General features: G+C 32.3%; 2 protein-coding genes across 9 annotated transcripts in view; both read left to right on the forward strand.

Annotated features, from left to right (window-relative positions):
• Galphaq (G protein alpha q subunit) overlaps positions 1 to 8,067 on the forward strand; it is a 65,568-nt gene extending 57,501 nt beyond the window's left edge. For 2 of the 7 annotated variants that reach the window (XM_033340091.2, XM_033340087.2), the window contains 5 exons: positions 325 to 453; positions 1,287 to 1,416; positions 1,522 to 1,675; positions 3,781 to 3,888; positions 5,847 to 8,067. In XM_033340091.2, coding sequence (XP_033195982.1) covers positions 325 to 453; positions 1,287 to 1,416; positions 1,522 to 1,675; positions 3,781 to 3,888; positions 5,847 to 5,929 — 604 coding nt within the window. In that variant the 3' untranslated portion in view covers positions 5,930 to 8,067. Of the gene's footprint in view, positions 1 to 324; positions 454 to 1,286; positions 1,417 to 1,521; positions 1,676 to 2,729; positions 2,838 to 3,780; positions 3,889 to 4,246; positions 4,516 to 5,846 lie in introns of those variants that run through there. The other 5 variants (XR_013058531.1, XM_033340092.2, XM_033340090.2 and 2 more) reach the window with 5 other exon arrangements.
• A 1,101-nt stretch (positions 8,068 to 9,168) lies between these two features.
• LOC117159863 (uridine phosphorylase 1) overlaps positions 9,169 to 19,329 on the forward strand; it is a 48,619-nt gene continuing 38,458 nt past the window's right edge. Inside the window, exon 1 of one of the 2 annotated variants that reach the window (XM_033340040.2) lies at positions 9,169 to 9,413. In XM_033340040.2, the coding sequence (XP_033195931.1) occupies positions 9,379 to 9,413 (35 nt within the window). In that variant the 5' untranslated portion in view covers positions 9,169 to 9,378. Of the gene's footprint in view, positions 9,414 to 13,428; positions 13,436 to 19,329 lie in introns of those variants that run through there. The other variant, XM_076618343.1, reaches the window with a different exon arrangement.

Here is a 19,329-nt window from a genome sequence, read left to right on the forward strand (position 1 = left end):
CGTGCTCTGTATGCGGAGAGAAGACACAACGCAAGGTGTTCCTCTTCCAGCGGAGTATGGACGCACACTGTCTTCTCTCGATCAATCGTATTTATTTACAAGGAACATAATAGCTTTGCGGTGAACAATGTAAACTGTCCCACTGTCAGTTACTGTGTCATAAAACTGTAAGAATAAATCAATGAACTTTGCATTTGAGAGAATTCTTACAGGCTGGGGACAACGAGCATGTGTCAAATGTTTTGCGATATTCCTCTCCTCGTAATCACCTTTAATACATGCATGGGCATGCACTATCAGACTGTGGCTTCGTTTGTTTTGCAGTTATCTTAGTGACCTAGAACGTATCGAAAAGCCTGACTTCCTTCCTACCGAACAAGACATTCTTCGGGCTCGAGCTCCTACTACTGGCATTATAGAATATCCGTTTGATCTGGACTCCATCATATTTAGGTACTAACACACATTACTTGAACTTGACTATACGTTTAGAAGTATACTATACTAACTTAGTATCGTACTAACCTGGAGTAATGGATTAGTATCGAAATACCTGTGTGAGTTTTTTTTAATACGGGTAAACACTTTTATTTTATTCCTATCGTGTCATGTATTTTTTGTTTGTACATTATCGCAATACCATTTATTTATGTTAATCATTTTTTTTTCTCTCGATCGTATATAGTTTCTTAAGTATTATCGCGATTTGTTGTAATGTAAATAATATTCTCTTATACGTAAGTTATCACAGTATGGAAATAGACTTTATAAGTTACAGAGGTAAAATAGAAGTAGCAGGTAATTAATAAGTTATCATTGATAATGTAACGTAATAATAGTAATATTTACTATTTGTACCTTAAAAAATTGACAAGGTGAGTGAACACGTAGATAACTTCTTATTAAAAAAAAAAACAGGGTTATGTTATTTACTACATATTTTATAGCTGATTCTTCCTGTTTCGTTCTCCTTTCTTTTCTTTTTTTGTTTTTTTTCTCTTCAATTTTTATCCTCCGTTTGCTTTAAATAGCTCATTGTTTGCATGTTTTTCCATGAAATTTCTGTTCAGGAAATATCATTTTGTAAATATTACATTTGACATTTGACTAATGAATCGTACGAGTAATTTAAATTCTGAATGTGAAATTAGGAATTATTTACAAACTGCACTTAACAAATTGATAAATATCGGGTAACAGTTTGCGCTTTAGTTTGATTAATATTGTAGCAAATATTTAAGTCATAAGTGAAAAGATGAACAATATTACATAAGTATATTTTACAGGATGGTAGACGTTGGTGGACAGAGATCAGAAAGAAGGAAGTGGATCCACTGTTTCGAGAATGTCACTTCTATCATCTTTTTAGTAGCTTTAAGTGAATATGATCAAATTTTGTTTGAATCGGAAAATGAGGTAAATACTATTACAATATTTCTTTCTCTTATTTTTTAGTTTACCCATATAAATCATATCATTAATTGAATCATATCATTCTAACTTGTTATTACCATTTTCCAGAATCGAATGGAAGAAAGTAAGGCTTTGTTCAAAACAATTATTACATATCCTTGGTTTCAACAGTCTTCTGTTATTCTGTTCCTAAACAAGAAAGATCTGCTCGAGGAGAAGATTATGTACTCTCATCTTGTTGACTATTTTCCTGAATATAATGGTAGGTACATAACACTAATATTTACTTTTGGAAATTATACTGTATAACAACATTCACAACATCAAACTTATTAATGTTTGTGAATCTTTAGATTGATACGTACAACATCGTATGTAATATACTAGATGTTTACTATTGTTCATTATGTGTGAACGAAAATCTACCAGTTGATTCGAGATGTGATTTTACATAGAATGTTCTCATACAAACACATAATAAAATCCAATAAGTTATTAATAAAGGTTGATAATCTTTGTTAATTTTAATATACTCGGTTTAGAATGAATTTTATCTTCAGAAATGATTATGTTTCTTTATTCTATCCAGGAAGATGAATTAATTTTTTAAAACACAGCAGACAATTCCATTATTGAACATTGCAAATAGATTTTTAATTTTTATATTTCTAGTTAATGTAATTATTCCAACATTATACATAGGTATTTGATTTTTCATCCATTTTTATTAAATCTTTATAATTCGTTACTAGTGATTTGGAAATACTTTTCATACAGTATTTTATCCTTAATAAATAGAAAAATAAATTGAATTACCATGTTTTAAAATATATCGCAGAGAACTTAAACTTTCGCAAATAAAATAGAAAAGGAAATAATTTCTAAACTATTAATTCAGTAGGGTATAGATAGGTTCGAACTTGGTGAAAATTCTTTAATAACATTTCGAATCAATTGAAAAAAATATTTTTTACTCGTACTGATACTTCTCGTATAAGTTATATATTTATTTCCCCTAAAATATTTAGTAAATTTATATCTTTCCCTTTCTTATAAATTATTCAGTCAATATTGTGTTTCTATTAAAAATTTTATTTATATTTATTAAAATTAATAAAATTGACTCTTTATCTCTTAAAGTAATATAGAAGTTATAATATCATAATATTATTAAGTATATCATAAAATGTGAAATATGAAACACCTTCGGATGAATTGTCAATACGTTCAGAGAATCAGGCTTAGAATTATTTCGCATTGCTCTGGAACATACTATTCAGTTTATTATTAGTAAGTGAACAAGTTGTATGGTATAGGCCCTAAACAACAAGATGTACCAGCAAGGGAATTCATCTTAAAGGTGTATCTCAGTACGAATCCTGATCCTGACCGCATGTGCTACTCTCACTTCACGTGTGCGACAGGTCTGTTTAAATATAACACATCATGGCAGAAATTGTAGATGTTTTGTAGAGAATTTTCTAAATTGAGCCAGTAACTATACATCATAAAGTTGTAACTGTATCCTTAAAGCTTAACCCTTTCTGTATTATAGAACAGCTATTTTCTGTATTTCGACATTACCTTTCATTCATTTTATCAATAATAAGTGATACAACTTTTCCATAAAACCATACCAGAACAACTTACATACATAAATAGAGATTTTAGCTTTACTTTAGGGAAATTTATTTACTTTACGATTGATTTCAAAGCATTTTGACATAAACATTCCTTAGAACTTCCCAGGCGTATCTAATTAGATCTAATTTAAATAATCTAATTAAAATGTGTTATATTTTCTTAATCTGATAAAATGAAAACATATATTAAACTTACATAAGAGATTTGTATTTGACTGATAATAGCTTTAAAAGGTTTCTTTGAGAGTTAATAGAACTAATTGAATAATTTGTCCTTCAGTATTTATTGGATTTGGATATAAACTTTATTGATTTAGTAAACCAGATAAAGTGGATTTGATAATAGTTTCAACATTCAAAAAAAAATGTTTTTTTCTCCATGAAAACATAATTTTTACCTTCTGTATCTAATTTTCTCTTTAATCTTTACATATCATTTTAATGTATATTAGTTTATATATTGTAGTAAAATAATTGATATTAATTTTAGTTTTCTGTTATTATTATATTTTTGTGTTCTAAAAGTATTTTATTATAGGTAGTATAAGTCTTGTAATTTTATGTTATTAATATTAATTAATATTTGAATTGGTTTCAATCAGATTTTAAAATAATATCCCACTGATATTACATAATTAAATTGGGAGAAAAAAGATAGTATGTGCTTGAATAAATATAAATAGAAGTAATTGTCAATTCGTATGCTTGCTTATATATTTCACAGGCCCACAAAGAGATGCCATACCTGCTAGAGAATTCATTTTACAGATGTTTGTCGAATTGAATCCAGATATTGAGAAGATTATATATTCACACTTTACGTGTGCCACAGGTAGGCTGTTAGTAATTGATGCTAATGTGCATTTGTTTTTGCTTCTTAACATTATGTATGTTGTGTAAGATAATTTGCATGTTGCCTATATTCTACAGCAGGTGCGTAATTCTTATCTTAATGGTTATTTACTTCAGGAAAATCAATCTATTTTATAGTGTCAAAAACTAATACTATTGTGCAATTTAATTTTAAAAACTTCTTAATTACCTATTTTTTGAATGTTTATTAATCATCATAGTTAATAATCTAAACATACTATTGGATTGATTTTCTGTCTGATTTGTTGTTTTAAATTGATATTAACATTAAAATGTGGTTTATTATTGCATGCTGCGCTTATGGGATTATTCATCAGACACGGAAAACATTAAGCTTGTATTTTGTGCCGTTAAAGATACAATTATGCAAACTGCACTTAAAGAATTTAATCTTGCCTAAAGGACAATTTTTGCATTTACATATGATCTTTAATGTGTTTCTTTTATTGCGAATATATACAGATTTTTTACAAAATGACTATTAATCTTTAGTCATGTGTTGGAAAGTCAGATGTAATAATAGAGTAACATATTCTGTGTGCAAAATTTTGAGACTGCCAATCTGTTCCCTGCATAATATTGTTCACGCATAAATTATTTCAACAATAATAATCAATAATAATCAATTGTTACTGAAGTGAAATGCAGTGAAACATAGTAAAAAAAATATTTGGTTTATTAGTATTACAGATTGAGTAAAGTAGTTTTTTTCAGTAATACCATATTATTTCACTAGTAAAAGAAAGTACTTTTATTTAATTAACGAAATTCAAAACAGTTATCATAAGATATAATATATTTTAATCGTGCAGAATACCATATAACAGAACTTAGATTAGTATGATCAATTTCATAACTGGTTTTAATTTTAATTCATAAGTGCTAAACTTACAAGGTCATTGGAAGGAATACTATGCTCTGCACAAAGTTTTAATGCATGGGTTATACAAACCATATTTATTTGCACATACTGTTTGATCATAATGTAATAATTTCTTAAGTTTCTAAATTTAGTTAAACAAATTTATTTTATTTTAAAAAATGCTACTAAAGAATGTTATGCATTCTTTCAATAACAGGTTTCTGTAATTCATTTAACAAAGCACAGTTAAATGTGTAAAACAATAACGCACTGCTGAAAATAATTAAAGGATGATATACCACTCATTTTGATCTTTATACCTACTTTTTGTGTCTGTACATTTTTGTTTAATTATTATCTTAAAGTCAATTCTTATCACAGAATCATACGAGTAACATTTCAGTATATCAAGCCTGGAAGATTTCTTTACTTCTATTTGCTTGATCGATGTAACAGAATACTTTGTAAGAGCAGTCCCCTAATTGTTTCAAGCAGTGTATATTTCACGTTTGTGGGAGTGTGGAACATACTTTGTTCTTCAATGGCATGTGATAACTATTGCATTACATATATAGCTTTATTTTCTATTATATATACTTTTATAAAATTTCTGCAATTAATTGTAACTTCTCTAATTTGTTATGTTCAGTTGTCAGTGATAAGGATTATAGAGATTGTTATAAATTTATGTGCTTCAGTTATTTAATTTAAATATATCATTCTGCAATATAATTAATTTCTTTAATGATTCCTATAATATAAATTATATCATATATGTGTCAGTGTTTTTGTGAATTTTTATACATAGAAGATAAAAATTGCATGTTGCATGTGTATGAACTTCAAATTTATTCTCACCCTTCACTTAAGGGTAAGTTGATTTTTCATATACTGTTGTATTACTATTCAATGAAAGATATTAATTACTCAAAGTTTCAACGTTTCTAAACGATTTTTAATGGTCACTAATGCTTTTTGCTTAATTAACTGATTAACTACATTATTGTTGTTCAAGTTCATAAATTACAAATGTTTACACTTCTTTTCTCTTACAGATACAGAAAACATCAGATTTGTATTTGCAGCAGTGAAAGACACCATTCTGCAGTTAAACTTAAAAGAATATAATTTGGTTTAGATGGCAATACACAAAATTCAGGATGGACTCAAGAATTTTTCTTATACCCTGACCAAGGTATCAGTGTGAACTCTGTTAAGTTAGAAATGGGAAAGACGAAAAAGGCAGAAAATGAACAGTAATTTGTGGTGCCATCAGCGTACTGTCGCTGCTCCATTACAAGTGTACCAACTATTGATTAGTAAAATTTATAACGGAGGTAACAGCGATGAACAAATATGGACCTAAATCTGAGCGTTATACGTTCTTTCCTAACCTTCTCACTGTCAATACCAACAAATTGATTTAGTTTCGTACTCTATTTGTTGAATTTATTACCTTTTTATAGATTAGTTTAGTCAATCATGCCTGGCTGACTGCGTAATCGTCTAATTTTTATATAATAATACCACGAGCAACACATCAATAAACGTATAAGATAGAGTGCAGCCATGCCATAAAATGTCTGTCCAAGTGTTCATCTCAAATCAAGAGATCTCAGCAAGAAACTGAAGAGAAGAAGGACAAATGCTTTTTAATCACAAGTAGTCGGTGACACAAGTGAGAGCAATTTTAGTGCCATTTACTAGTGTGGTGTTTTTATTGCAGTCCTTTCTTAGATGCAAAAAGCCAAAGTGTTTTTTTATCTGTGCCAGAAGCAAGTCAAAGTTCTTTCTGCATGTGACTCAAATTCATAATTCATCGTATAAATATTGTTATATATAATATATAAAATGAAACATAGGTTAGCATTGAAGAAAGCAACATAAAACCAACAAGAAGGAAACTTTACCACCCTTCAATATTAAGAAATTATTAGAAAACATCTGTTTGATGTGATTTTAGGTAATTTAGGAGGTGAAAGGTTGCAGATTCTTCTGCTGTCTTTTTTCTCCGTAGGCTGTGTAAAAAACGTGAGGGCTGCGATCTCATACCATACAGTTATAAGTCTGCAATTTACGAACGACGTAAAAGTCTTAATTACAACACTGGTTTTCCTTTCATCCGGCCCTCGCTTATTAACACAGCATCGCGCATCTAGGGACATGGTTTAAGAACGTATGGCCCTAGTTCGCATTGTATCCAGATTACAGTGTATGTATGTATGAACTGCTCACTGCCTGCGCTCGCTCATGCTGGCTAGCGCGCTGCCCACTGCTTGTATTCTCTAATGGTTCAATTAACTGCTGTTTGTGCCACCTTTTGATGTTCTGCCGAAAGAATATTTGTATAAAGGTGATAGAAACTGCTTTGCACAAACCTAGAGAGTACTTGCACAATAAACTTTACGGTGTTGGTCAAATCAGTGAATTAGGGTATGACGTCTGGACACATATATCCTGAATGTCTAACCCTGATACAGCTAACACCTCACGCACACTGGGCAGCGTATGTCATACCCACTTTGGTTGAAACACTGAGTTTATATGAAAGAAAAAATATATAAATACATTGAATAAAATATAATATTAAGAGATAATAACAAATAATATTGAATAATAATAATAATATTAGTAATAATAATATTAATATAATAATATTAATAATAATAATATTAATAATAATATAATATTAATAATACTGCTTGGTTTTCAGTGAGAGTGTGTGATTAAAGAGAGTGAGGGAGAAGAAATAAATGTGTATTCAGAGTGAGACAAATGGTAGTAAAAATGAAAGAAAGAGAGAAATGGAGGGAGCAGAGGAGGATGAGAGTCAGAAAAAGGAAGACAGAAAGGGAGAGAGCGGTGAAAGAGAGAGAGAGAGAGCGAGAGAGGAAGAGAGAGAGAGAGAGAGAGAAAGAAAGAGAGAGAGAGAAAGGGAGAAAGAATGGGAGTGAGAGAATGAATTTAGATGTATGATATGTATGCAGAATGCATGAAACATTTTAACAAAAGATAAAAATTGATTGAGACGAACAGGCTTTCTTTCGCCTGATTCAAGAATGTGCGAGTGGCGCGCAAATTTGTGGCTATAGTTCATTTGTAAATCATTTTTTGTCAAAAGTATACATTTTTCTGAAAGCATAATATGTTGAGTATTCTTTCTGTGTGTATAAAATGTAAACACCTACCACGCCCAAAATGAAATCAATGTTTCTAACTTATTTATAATAAATAATATACATTAATGATAAAAATAAACGCAGTTTGTGACAGTAATATCGATGCATGATACCGCATTTACCTCGTATATTTACCTGAAAATATAGTGATCCTTGAGTAAAATAATAATCCCTGATCCTGTTTATATGGAAAAAGTGTTTAATTATGTACCCTAATAAAGAAGTTATATTTAAAGTTTATTAAGTTATATTTTGTTTTCGTTATGTAAGAGCTGTTACCGTTTATTAAAAAAAATATATTTTCGTTCAAGAATGTACTGTGAAATTCTTATTACCGCTTTTTACATAATCTTATTATAATACATAACAATCAAATCGAATAGAAATTTTATTCATTTTATTTATTATAAATTACTATACCACTTCTTATTTAAGGAATTATTTCAACGAATTTAATTTAATTAACGAATTTAATTAAATTTAGACGAAAAGAAGTAGTAGTTATTCGCGTTTCTAATTATTTGAATCTATTAAACTGGTTAACAATAATTCCTTTAATCATTCACTGATTTGAATAGTTAATTTTGCTATTTAAAAAGTAGATAACATTTTACATATCAAATAATAAGTAGTGTATAATAGCATCTTTATTTTGAAAGTTCAAAAATTACCATTTTATTAATGTAACGATATTTTTATAAGAAAAAGAGATAAAATTTTATAACATAATGTTCTAATCTCTATATCTGTGTAAGAAGTGATTAACAAGCACATTTTATGCAGCATTTTAACTATATGCTATATATGTTCTACATGTTACATAAATTTTGTTTAAAGTACGTGATATAATCAAATCATCTTCGTACATAAACAGAATGGTAGTATATTAGTAAACTGCAGATTTATAGGAAATTCACAATTGCTAAAATCCACATAATATGCAAAAATATAAAAATATAAGTGCAAAATATCCAAAGTATAATAGTTATTATAATATCCAGTGGATGTAATAGATTTCTACTTAGACTTCGTTTATTTAATTAGCGTTGTAAAAGTACGCATGTGCATGAAAATCCGCAGTTTATATATTAGCCGTGAGTTATTAGGGATTTGTAATTGGCGCACAAAAATGTAGCCGTACTACGTGCGCCAATGAGAAAGCGGGCCGCCTAGCGGCGCATTTTCAAACATCACGTCATTCTCTTAAGGCGAAAATGTCACACTGTGAAAAGGATGTTGATGCGGTGAGGAGAAAGAGCGCGCGCGCAACGTGTACGACAGCGTTATCATCTCTGCAAGTATAGTCCTGCGGAGGATCATCGAAAGGACTACACCCCTACAGTAAATTGAGTTGAACTTTGTTCTTCGAGTCGACACCTACAGTGAATAAAGTCACGCAAGTGAAAAGATGAGTCTTCTACTAGAAGAGGAGGAAATTGACGAGTGAGTGTTTCTGTGGCTTGCAATTATATTTTCTACGTTTAAGTTTCGACTCTTATGAGACGAGAGTTACCTCCCTTTTGGTTAAGCTTGTAATAAGGGGCTTGGCAGCGTCTGTAACTCATTTTATGAAATAAGAAGCTTTTCTCGCGTAAATGTTTATATCTCGACAGTTGTTAAGGACAGGTTGTCCAAAGTTAAGTAGTTTGCGCGATTGTGTACTCATTACATTTCTTTCGAAACTTTATGAGATCGTTGTATGAGCTACAAGTGTACGAGGGTCCATGTGATTTTAGAAATCCAATTTTTCTTTGTACATTAATTTATGAACATGCATATCACATGTAACCTACTTAACAATTAATCGTGTCTCTACTCGTGATGTCTGCATTTCTTTAACGTTTGAAATATAAAATATATTATCCCAATAATAAAAATGAATAAAAGGGAGGGCAAATTTAAAACCGTTAGTTGATTACATGGAATTATGGGAGTAATGAGATTCTGATACTTGTTAAATTTTTTGGGGTTCTTTTTTGCATAGAAATATTACGTTTTTATAAATTTTCTTGATTTCACAAATAGCCTGCTCACATTTATGATATTTATAACAGACTTAATATTTATTAGGAAATAAGAATGAATTCGTAATATTAAAAAATATTAGAAAGGTTAGTTTCTTGGAGAAGTATTATTGAATTAAATTCAAATTCGAGGATATTAAACACATATAACATAGATAAAGGTCATGTGAAATAATTCGATACATAAAATAAATACGGTTTTAGAAGAAATATTGCTCCGTAGAGCTAACGCATTAATAAACAACTTAATTTAAATACGAAAATTAAAGCACATAGAAAACGAAATATATATTGGTTATTAGTTGTATATATTTAACTATTCCCGAAAACGAATTAAGATGGAAATAATCGAAAGACGTAAATTGGATTTGACATTTACTTTAGCTATCACTGGTCAGCAACGAAGTGGACGATCGATGTGATAGGCTTAACCATGTATTGTGTGTCATGCGTATATCATTTCTTTTTTGTCCTCAAACTAATCAGCCGTGTGCTCGTTCAAATGGCAACGTCAAAGTTATTTAGGACACCCTAATTAATTAATTTGATTAAAATTAATGTGATTAAATAATTCGGACGTATTAAGGCCTCGATCGATTCACCTTGAATTTCATGGCATATACTTTCCATTATTGGAGTACCAAATGAGAGCATTTGGTGCATAACCCTGATTAGGTTGAACACGAATGCTTTAATACTTTTAACGATAAGCGTAACTTTTTCCATTGGTTCTTTTTAGTAGAATATATGTAATCTTTATGTAGGTGTAAATTTTGGCATTTATCGGATAGATTCTGCGTGTCGCTTATCATTGATAAGAAGACAGGATTTTAATTAAAAAATAATTATATTTTAATCGATAAAAGTGTATATTGCCTTAATTGTGTATTGTAGATTGTATAAATGTTTTGCATTGTATCGTCAACTATGAGTATGGTAAATTCTAATTAAAATTGTTCCTTCTTTTTCTGCTGCGTTTTGCTAAATTACAGAGAAGTTTAATTAAATAACTTATGGCACGGTAGTCACGTATTATTAAAACGCGTAATGTTCTCGATAGAACAAATTAAATCTTTAAACGTGGTTTAATTCTAAATGCAAAATAAGTTCATTAAAATAGAAATTTTTACATTTCTTTCTTCTTCTTGCTCTCCCTTTAACTGTTGAATTTTATTTTTGATTTCTCGCATTACAGCTGTAAGATACATACCTTACAAATATTTTACAATTATTCACAACTACATTTTAGGAATATGTACTCTATAAAAGGTTGTAGGAAATCGACTCTTTTATCTCTAACACGTTATTTTGTTAAATACGTTATTTGCGATTATTATTTGCATTTTAATTAACCAAATAGGGTACTTATTTCTTAGATAACGTTATTTATATCTGTCCATTGATAATATAAATACGAACAAGGACGTCGATTCTCACTTTCTTCTTTAAAAATCTTAAACAAAATCTTAAGCGTAGACGATTACCTAACATTATCAGAACAGAGAGAATTTTTAAACATATTCTTCTATTACAGGTAAATTAGCAGAAAAATTAATTTGTAAATAAAACTACCTTTATTTACTACGTTATTATAAATAAATCATTTAACCTGCGAGTTTTAGTTCACATAGAGAAGAGTTTGAAAAATTTTGTAAACAGGAACTTCTCGAAACTTTTAATTAATATCAGTTATGTATGCATGGCAACACGAGACTACTAAGTTAGTGGTACTAACAACAGCGCACTATTTACTTCCAGAGTTTCTGCATGATACGTTCAAAAGTTATGTGATAATTTTAAAGTTAATTCGTTTTTAGCGTACCTTTTATCAAATTAGAATCGCACGGTATCGACGCCCGAATACGACCAATTATTCTAATATTAGATCATTGCGTAATAAATGTCTCTTTTCGACGAGGCTCCTGTTTCAGTCATTTTTCAATTATAAAATATCGGACACTTCTTTCTACTTATACAGGGTGGTTGGTAACTGGTGGTACAAGCGGAAAGGGGGTGATTCTACGCGAAAAAAGAAGTCGAAAATATAGAATACAAATTTTTTTTTTTTTTTAATTTTTCCATAGAGACAACGATCTACAGTGAGATGCGTTATAACGAGACGTAAAGTGCACGCGTACCGAGCGAAGATTCAAAGTCGATTTTCTCGAAAACAAAGCCTCAAACGAAAAATTGTTATTCTATATTTTCGACTTCTTTTTTCGCGTAGAATCACCCCCTTTCCGCTTGTACCACCAGTTACAACCACTCTGTATATCATTCTATTTCGATAGCTATAGTCTATACTTCTTCTGTTTATTGATTTCACAATCATTTTAACGTTATTTGTGTTTTATTTTTCTTTTTTAAGTCCAAGGTATGGAAACGCGACTTTCGAACCATTTTTATCTATTAATATGCAAAAAATAGATCTATACACTTGCACACAGCAACTTTGGAATACTGGAAACATTAGATTTTCGTGAAACTGAAATTAACTAACTCGTACGGCAACAAAAAACGTAACAATTCCAGTGGACGTTAGTCCGATTTTCATTGGAAGAATTCTCATTGTAAAACAATTCGTGCTTACTGATTGCCTTTTATCTCGAAATTAACATTTACATTGCGACAGTTTAACAGATTATAATCTTTGCCCCATCTATGTTCGATCTTTTTGCACTTTGACTAATTTATCGCATCCTCGATCCACGTGTACGATTAAAATGAAATCCGATATTAACGTGAAATTAACGTGAAGATTATTTAAGATATACGTCGTTGTATTTCTTAATTCTAACACGAAAAGGTTCGACAATATTGCTTTGCTAATCAACTCCGTGAGATTTATTTCACGATAGAACAATAAACCATCCTTTAATATACCGACTCGTTGCAGCATTATTTCGTTCATATTGGCGAACTGGCAGAAAGTTTCGATTACGTTCAGTTGATTAAATTTTGGCGGAAATTAGAATTTTCTATGCTTAAGGTTCCTTAAAATATCTACGTAATTAAATTATTTAAACTATAATTATTTTATTTTTTAATATTATTTAAATTAAATATTAATTATTTAAATTACAAGGTAATTAAATTATTGAAATTATTTAAACTATGTACGAAGATTAAATGTTGACACTCTTAAGAAAATTACTTCTTTTTCGTGTTTTTATTTATCGTGCTTTTGTATCTCTTTTTTACTCTTCTATATAATATGCGTTTTCTTTTGTTTCCTGAAATATTCACGGAACATTTTTCGCATGCAATATCCGTGATACTTGCGCGATATTTAATCTTAACAATAACGTTTCACCGTTCATAAACATCATCTACGTAACTTCCGTAGATTTTTCCTGACCTCTCCTAACTTGGATAATTTTCCAGTTTGTTATTCTGTTCTTCGCTTTTGATTTTTGTATGGACGAATAAGGAAATTGACGAGCCGAGACGTAATACTCGGAAGTCTTCTAAAAGTCTGTTTTAACTTTGATTGTTAAATGTCTCGCAGATGTCGGGACAAGTTTTCTCGAATATTCGTCTCTCGTATCTCTCATACAGTAAATGTACAAATTTTCTTATGCGACATGAGCAAAGCATCCTTTTCGCAAAGTGATAAATTGCATCGATATGTGAAATTAGAACTTTCGGAATTGCAATTTTGCTGGACTCGATGCCGCGAAAATATTGCAGAATTTCATAACTAGAAAGCTAGATTCGTTGTGGAAATATTTTCTTCCTACGTATATATAATTCATTGACTAGTCAAAAATTACAAACGTAATTCATCGACTGGTTGAAAATTTCCCATTTAAAATCGGATTAGAAAGGACATTTTTTTAAATGTACCTCCTGGCTAACAGCATTAACGCTTCCATGTAAGCAAGAACTGAATTTTCATTTTTTTTGCGAGATACTCCGAGTGCATAAAACGTGCGCTAAAAATAAAAGAAGGTTACCTGTTTTAATACGTTACGGCAGCGATATAGCTAACGCGTGTATCAAGTTCGTATCAGTGCAATGTGACACCGCTTTATTTGGAAATCCAAGTTACGTAAAGCGACCTTATCGTTGTACTCATAGAAAGTTATTCGAATACGGATTGTCCTTTACCTTTGTTGGTTCTGTAGTGTTCTTAGGGGACTGTTGAATTGTTCCTTTTTTCAAGTCTCTGAATATTAACACCTTACCGACCGATAGCCGATTAATCGGTTTTTTGTCGCCAACGCTTACCGACCAGTAGCCGATTAATCGGCTTTTTGTCGCCAACGCTTACCGACTAGTAACCGATTAATCGGCTTTTTGTCGCCAACGCTTACCGACCAGTAGTCGATTAATCGGTTTTTTGTCGTCAACGTTTACCGACCAGTAGCCGATTAATCGGTTTTTTGTCACCAACGCTTACGGACCAGTAGCCGATTAATCGGCTTTTTGTCGCCAACGCTTACCGACCGATAGCCTATTAATCGGCTTTTTGTCGCCGACGATCTTTCTCATTAATCGAACAGTAATTTGTTATTTAGTACTAAGGTACCTTGCTCAGTCGCGTCAGTTGCGTTGCTTTGTAAGCTTCCACAGTTTTATACTAATTTGAAAAACGTAGCGTTCGCGATGAGCGAAAAGAATGGAATTGGAGAGTCTAAACCGAAATAGAGCCGGCGCCAGGGAGAATCTGCGCCTGAGCTGCCGGTCGGACGTGCGTATGCTGTTGAATCGCCAGCGGTCGGTGAAGTTTTAACGAAAGGAGAGGAGAGAAATAAGACCATTAAAAATTGCCGCTGTTTATGTAAGGCGTATGCAATTGCGTTACAATCTCTAAATGTTTCCAGCGCGTTGAATTTATACGCACGCAGAGAATTCAGCGATATTTTTCGCTTTCTAATTTGTAAAAGCTAAGAATAATTTTTAGCAGATGAATTTATTGCTAGGTTTGCCGAATAAATTATCAGCTAATTGCGAGAATTCCTGCGCTATTCGCTATGTTCTTCATTTATGTTCTCACTGGATAGGAATTAGATTAGGAAGAGGTAGCACAAGTCTTTTCATCCTTAAAAATGTATCTCTTATTTCGAACGTTGTTTTGCATTGTAGAAGGATTTCTTAGCCTATTCGTTAAAAGATTCGCAGGTAGTATAACGTATGAGTATGGATAAAATATCGAAGAGAACTAAATAAGGCAGATTTTAAGTAAATAAATTTATAGTACAATTTATAAATTTTAAGTAAATAAAATAAAATAATGCTATATCTTTGCCAATGTTTTCTATGAAATTAATTTTGACAGACATTTGACACAACAGGGGTATTTTTAACCAGCAAGAATCTGCTTCAGTGCGCAGGCAAAATCAATAAATATACACAATTCTTTATTTATTAACATGTAATTACATTAAGGGCAACATGAAATTACTGAACACACTAAATTACTAAATATGTTAAAAAGACAATATGTATGGTACATATATACTACATATATGTCGGAGTCAGGTTGGCACTTGGGCGTTCGATGAACCTTCACTTACTTTACCGTCGCGAATGTAGCCAATCTCTATCAATACGAATGTGGACACTACCAGAGGCTACGAGTAATGGCAATAGGATGGTCGAGACGATGGTGACAGCGAATTCAGGTTCGACAACGAATCCACGGTCCACGGGAGGACTCGTATCAACGTGCTACTCGATTCGGGTAACTTCCCGATAACTCAATCGTCCAACGACTCACTAACTAACTCCGTCAATCCAAAAGAGGCTGCCCTTATTATACTCCTGTCCCCGCTTCTCGGGTTAATCTTTGTTTCAAGGAGAGCCATATAATCATTTCATACCTCTGTCAGGACCGTGGCTATGTCCGGTGACCTGCCATGTCACTTCGAGCCCAGACTCATCGTCATAAAGTCAGATTGGAACATTAAGACTATTTCTTATTTTTTTTACTTAAGGGCAGCTATAGTGAAAGTTTGGACTAGTGTATCTGGGTTTGTCCCAACATTCCGGACGGGAGATCCCGCTGTCTTTCCTTCTCCGACATATATATGTCGGAGCGCACATTAGAATTAGGGTTAGGGGCGTGAAACGAATCTTCGTTTGGGTTACACGTTGTCGTTATGCAATAGAGAAGACATTGACTAGTGCAAATACGATTATTATAGAGCCGGACAAGTAACCGTGGTAGTTAGGCACTTGAGAAACTAATGACAATGATCCTAGGTTCAATAACGAATCCGCGGTCGGCGGGATGATAGATGAACGTACTCACAAAATCTAAGTCGGATGCGTGATATTCACTGGTCGTAAAGGGTTACTCCTTTCATCAGTGAGATCGCGAACGAGAATGCCTTTCCCGTCCCGATGATGCCACAGAGGAAAACTATAATGGGGTGTGTCTAAGGATACGAGATCATCGGATTCGTCGAGAAAAGCTTTCGTTCAGAAAGTAAGGGAAATTGACGTTGCTGCTAATTGGTCAATCTCCATATCGGTGGTTAGAAAAAGATGCTAGCCGCCTTCGAGGGAAAGTTGCTAGTGGGAGACGCCGCTCGTTGAAAAATATGTCTCCCCTATCTTCCCGTAGTTGGGACAAAGACTGTTTGTCTGTTTGAAGGACTTAGTTAACTAAACCTTAAGATTTATAACGGGCTCTCGGGCTAGCCGAACATGTCCTGCGGAGACGCATCGACATCTGGCAATCATCTTACTCGAAGAATAGGGTCTGCACGTGGCGAGCCACGGGACAGAAACCGTTGGAATGTTTATTGTCTCGTGTCGCCCCGAATATTTCTTTTAAGGAGAGCTATAGAATTACTCCATACCTTGTTAGGCAAAACGTTCATCCCGTGACCGCGGCTACGTTCGGCGACTGACTGTCGCCTCGAGCCCAAGCTCATTATCACGACTCTCGAACAATTACAATCGGGTTGAATAACTACAATTGTTCAATTACAGCTATAGTAGACTCTAGGTTACAATGTTGCGGGATTATCCAAAATTCCAAAGGCTCCGCTGTTCTTTCATCTCCGACATATATATATATGTCGGAGATGAAAGGAAAACCGGAGCCTTCCCTTTACAATTTTGGGAAAGTCTTCTAATGCTTTAGCCTAGATTTTATCATAGCTGTAATTAAGCAATTGTTGTCATTTGTAATTGTTCGATATTTGTGATAGCGAAAGTGTGTTCGAAGTGACAACTGGTCGCGGAACGTAGCCACGGTCACGGGATAAACGTTTTGCCTGACGAAGGTGTGGATCGGTTGTATAGTTCTCCCTAGAAATCACATAGAATTGTACTTTGGAGATGTCGATATAATGGGACACACGTTGTATTAGGAATCAAACTCCAGACAGAAACTGCCTAGCAACGGCGTTTGGATCTTTCTCGATGCTTCCAAAGAGTATACAACAAACTCTTGACAGAAACTGCCTAGCAACGGCGATTGGAACCTTCTCGATGCCTCCAGCGAGCATATAACAAACAAATGCAGTCGTACAGCGAAAAAGATTTTCATCAGATATTCATTCGTGTGATTGCCTTGGAAAGTGATACATCGAGCAATTTACCGAGTGTCTCAGCAATCGTATTTTTTTGTGTTTAAAATTATTCTACGCATAGTAAAGAGTTATCCCGTTGACCGTGGATTCGCTTGAACCCAGGAACATTGTTAATAGCGATAATTAAATTCATTATTCGTAAAACCTATTAATCGTTGATCTCATTATTCGTTAAATTTATTATTCGTAAGACATATTATTCGTTACTCTTATTATTCGTTAAACTTATTACTCTTTAATCTAATCATTAGTTAAACTTATCGTTCGTTAATCTTATCATACATTAAACTCATTATTCATAATATTTTGTAAAATCTTGTATATTCGCGTAAATATAATCTCTGTTTCGTAAAACGATGGCTAACTCAAACGAAGAATTGTTACGCGTCTTAAATTCTAATGTTAACCCGATATATATATATATATGTAATATAAAATAGAATATATATACACGCACATAATGCATTTAGAATATTTACATAAAATATTTACATGCAAATACATTAAATTATTAAATGTATTAAAAGCTATATATATATGGCAAGTACTACATATATATATAATTATAGAATAAAATATATATACAATTTATTTAGAAAATAACTATATATTCTATTCTATAATTGCGTATATGTAGTATTTACATGTAACTTTTAATGTATTTAGTAATTTAGTATTATACAATTTTGAGATAATTCAAAATAAGGTAGAGTAAATATTTTAACGAATAAAAGAATATCATATTCTTGTGATCTTAAAAAATGTTTTTATTACTTTTGTGCCATTTAAGAGGAACGTCACTCAAATGACGTACTGATATTTACGATATTATACAGATATACAGGCTGGTTGGTAACTGGTGGTACAAGCGAAAAGGGGTTGATTCTACGCGAAAAAAGAAGTCGAAAATATAGAATAACAATTTTTCATTTAAGACTTTGTTTTCGAGAAAATCGACTTTGAATTTCCGCTCGGTACGCGTGCACTTTATCACGTCTCTTTATAACGGATCTCACTGCAGATCGTTGTCTCGATGGAAAAATTAAAAAAAAAAATTTTTTTATTCTATATTTTCGACTTCTTTTTTAGCGTAGAATCATCCCCTTTCCGCTTGCACCACCAGTTACCAACCACCCTGTATAATATAAACGAAAATATTCCACTACTTTCTTTCTCTAAATTCCGCGTTGACAACGTATTCTCTGAAATATCTGGCAAACTATCAGAGCAATGGTGTAATGGATTTTCTGTTTTTTAACGAGTAATACGACGGTACAAACAAATTTCCCAAAAAATCCATTTGCCGAGACAACACATTAAAAAACACACGGAAGATTATTTCTTGCATTTCCAATGAAATATTTCTCTCATCATGTTGCTGATATTCGAAACGTTCAACAAAACGTGTTCAGTTACGTAAATAAGTAATTAATTAACCTGTCGCGTTGCAAAATACATACGTGTATTTTCTGCTAAAATAATCCACGTATTATCATCGCGCTAGATACATTATTTGTGTATACATGCTATTTGACAGCATATCCTCTCTTTGGACAGATAATAATTGCAATGGACGATAACTTCGATGTTTCCCCAGCAACCTCGAAAGCCACCGGTTCTATTCAAAATTTTGTTTCGCACTGTTTACCACGAATGTATAGCATAGTCGCCGCACCCTCTCGCGTATCTGATTCTTCGGTCTCTATGACAACGAGGGTCGAACGTCGGGATCATCTGTTGTGTTTCAAGAGGGTGAGAAGCGATCCGATTTGTAAAATGTCGTTTTAT

This window comes from Bombus vancouverensis, chromosome 5 (assembly GCF_051014615.1).
Source record: "Bombus vancouverensis nearcticus chromosome 5, iyBomVanc1_principal, whole genome shotgun sequence".
NCBI classification, from domain to species: Eukaryota; Metazoa; Arthropoda; class Insecta; order Hymenoptera; family Apidae; genus Bombus; species Bombus vancouverensis.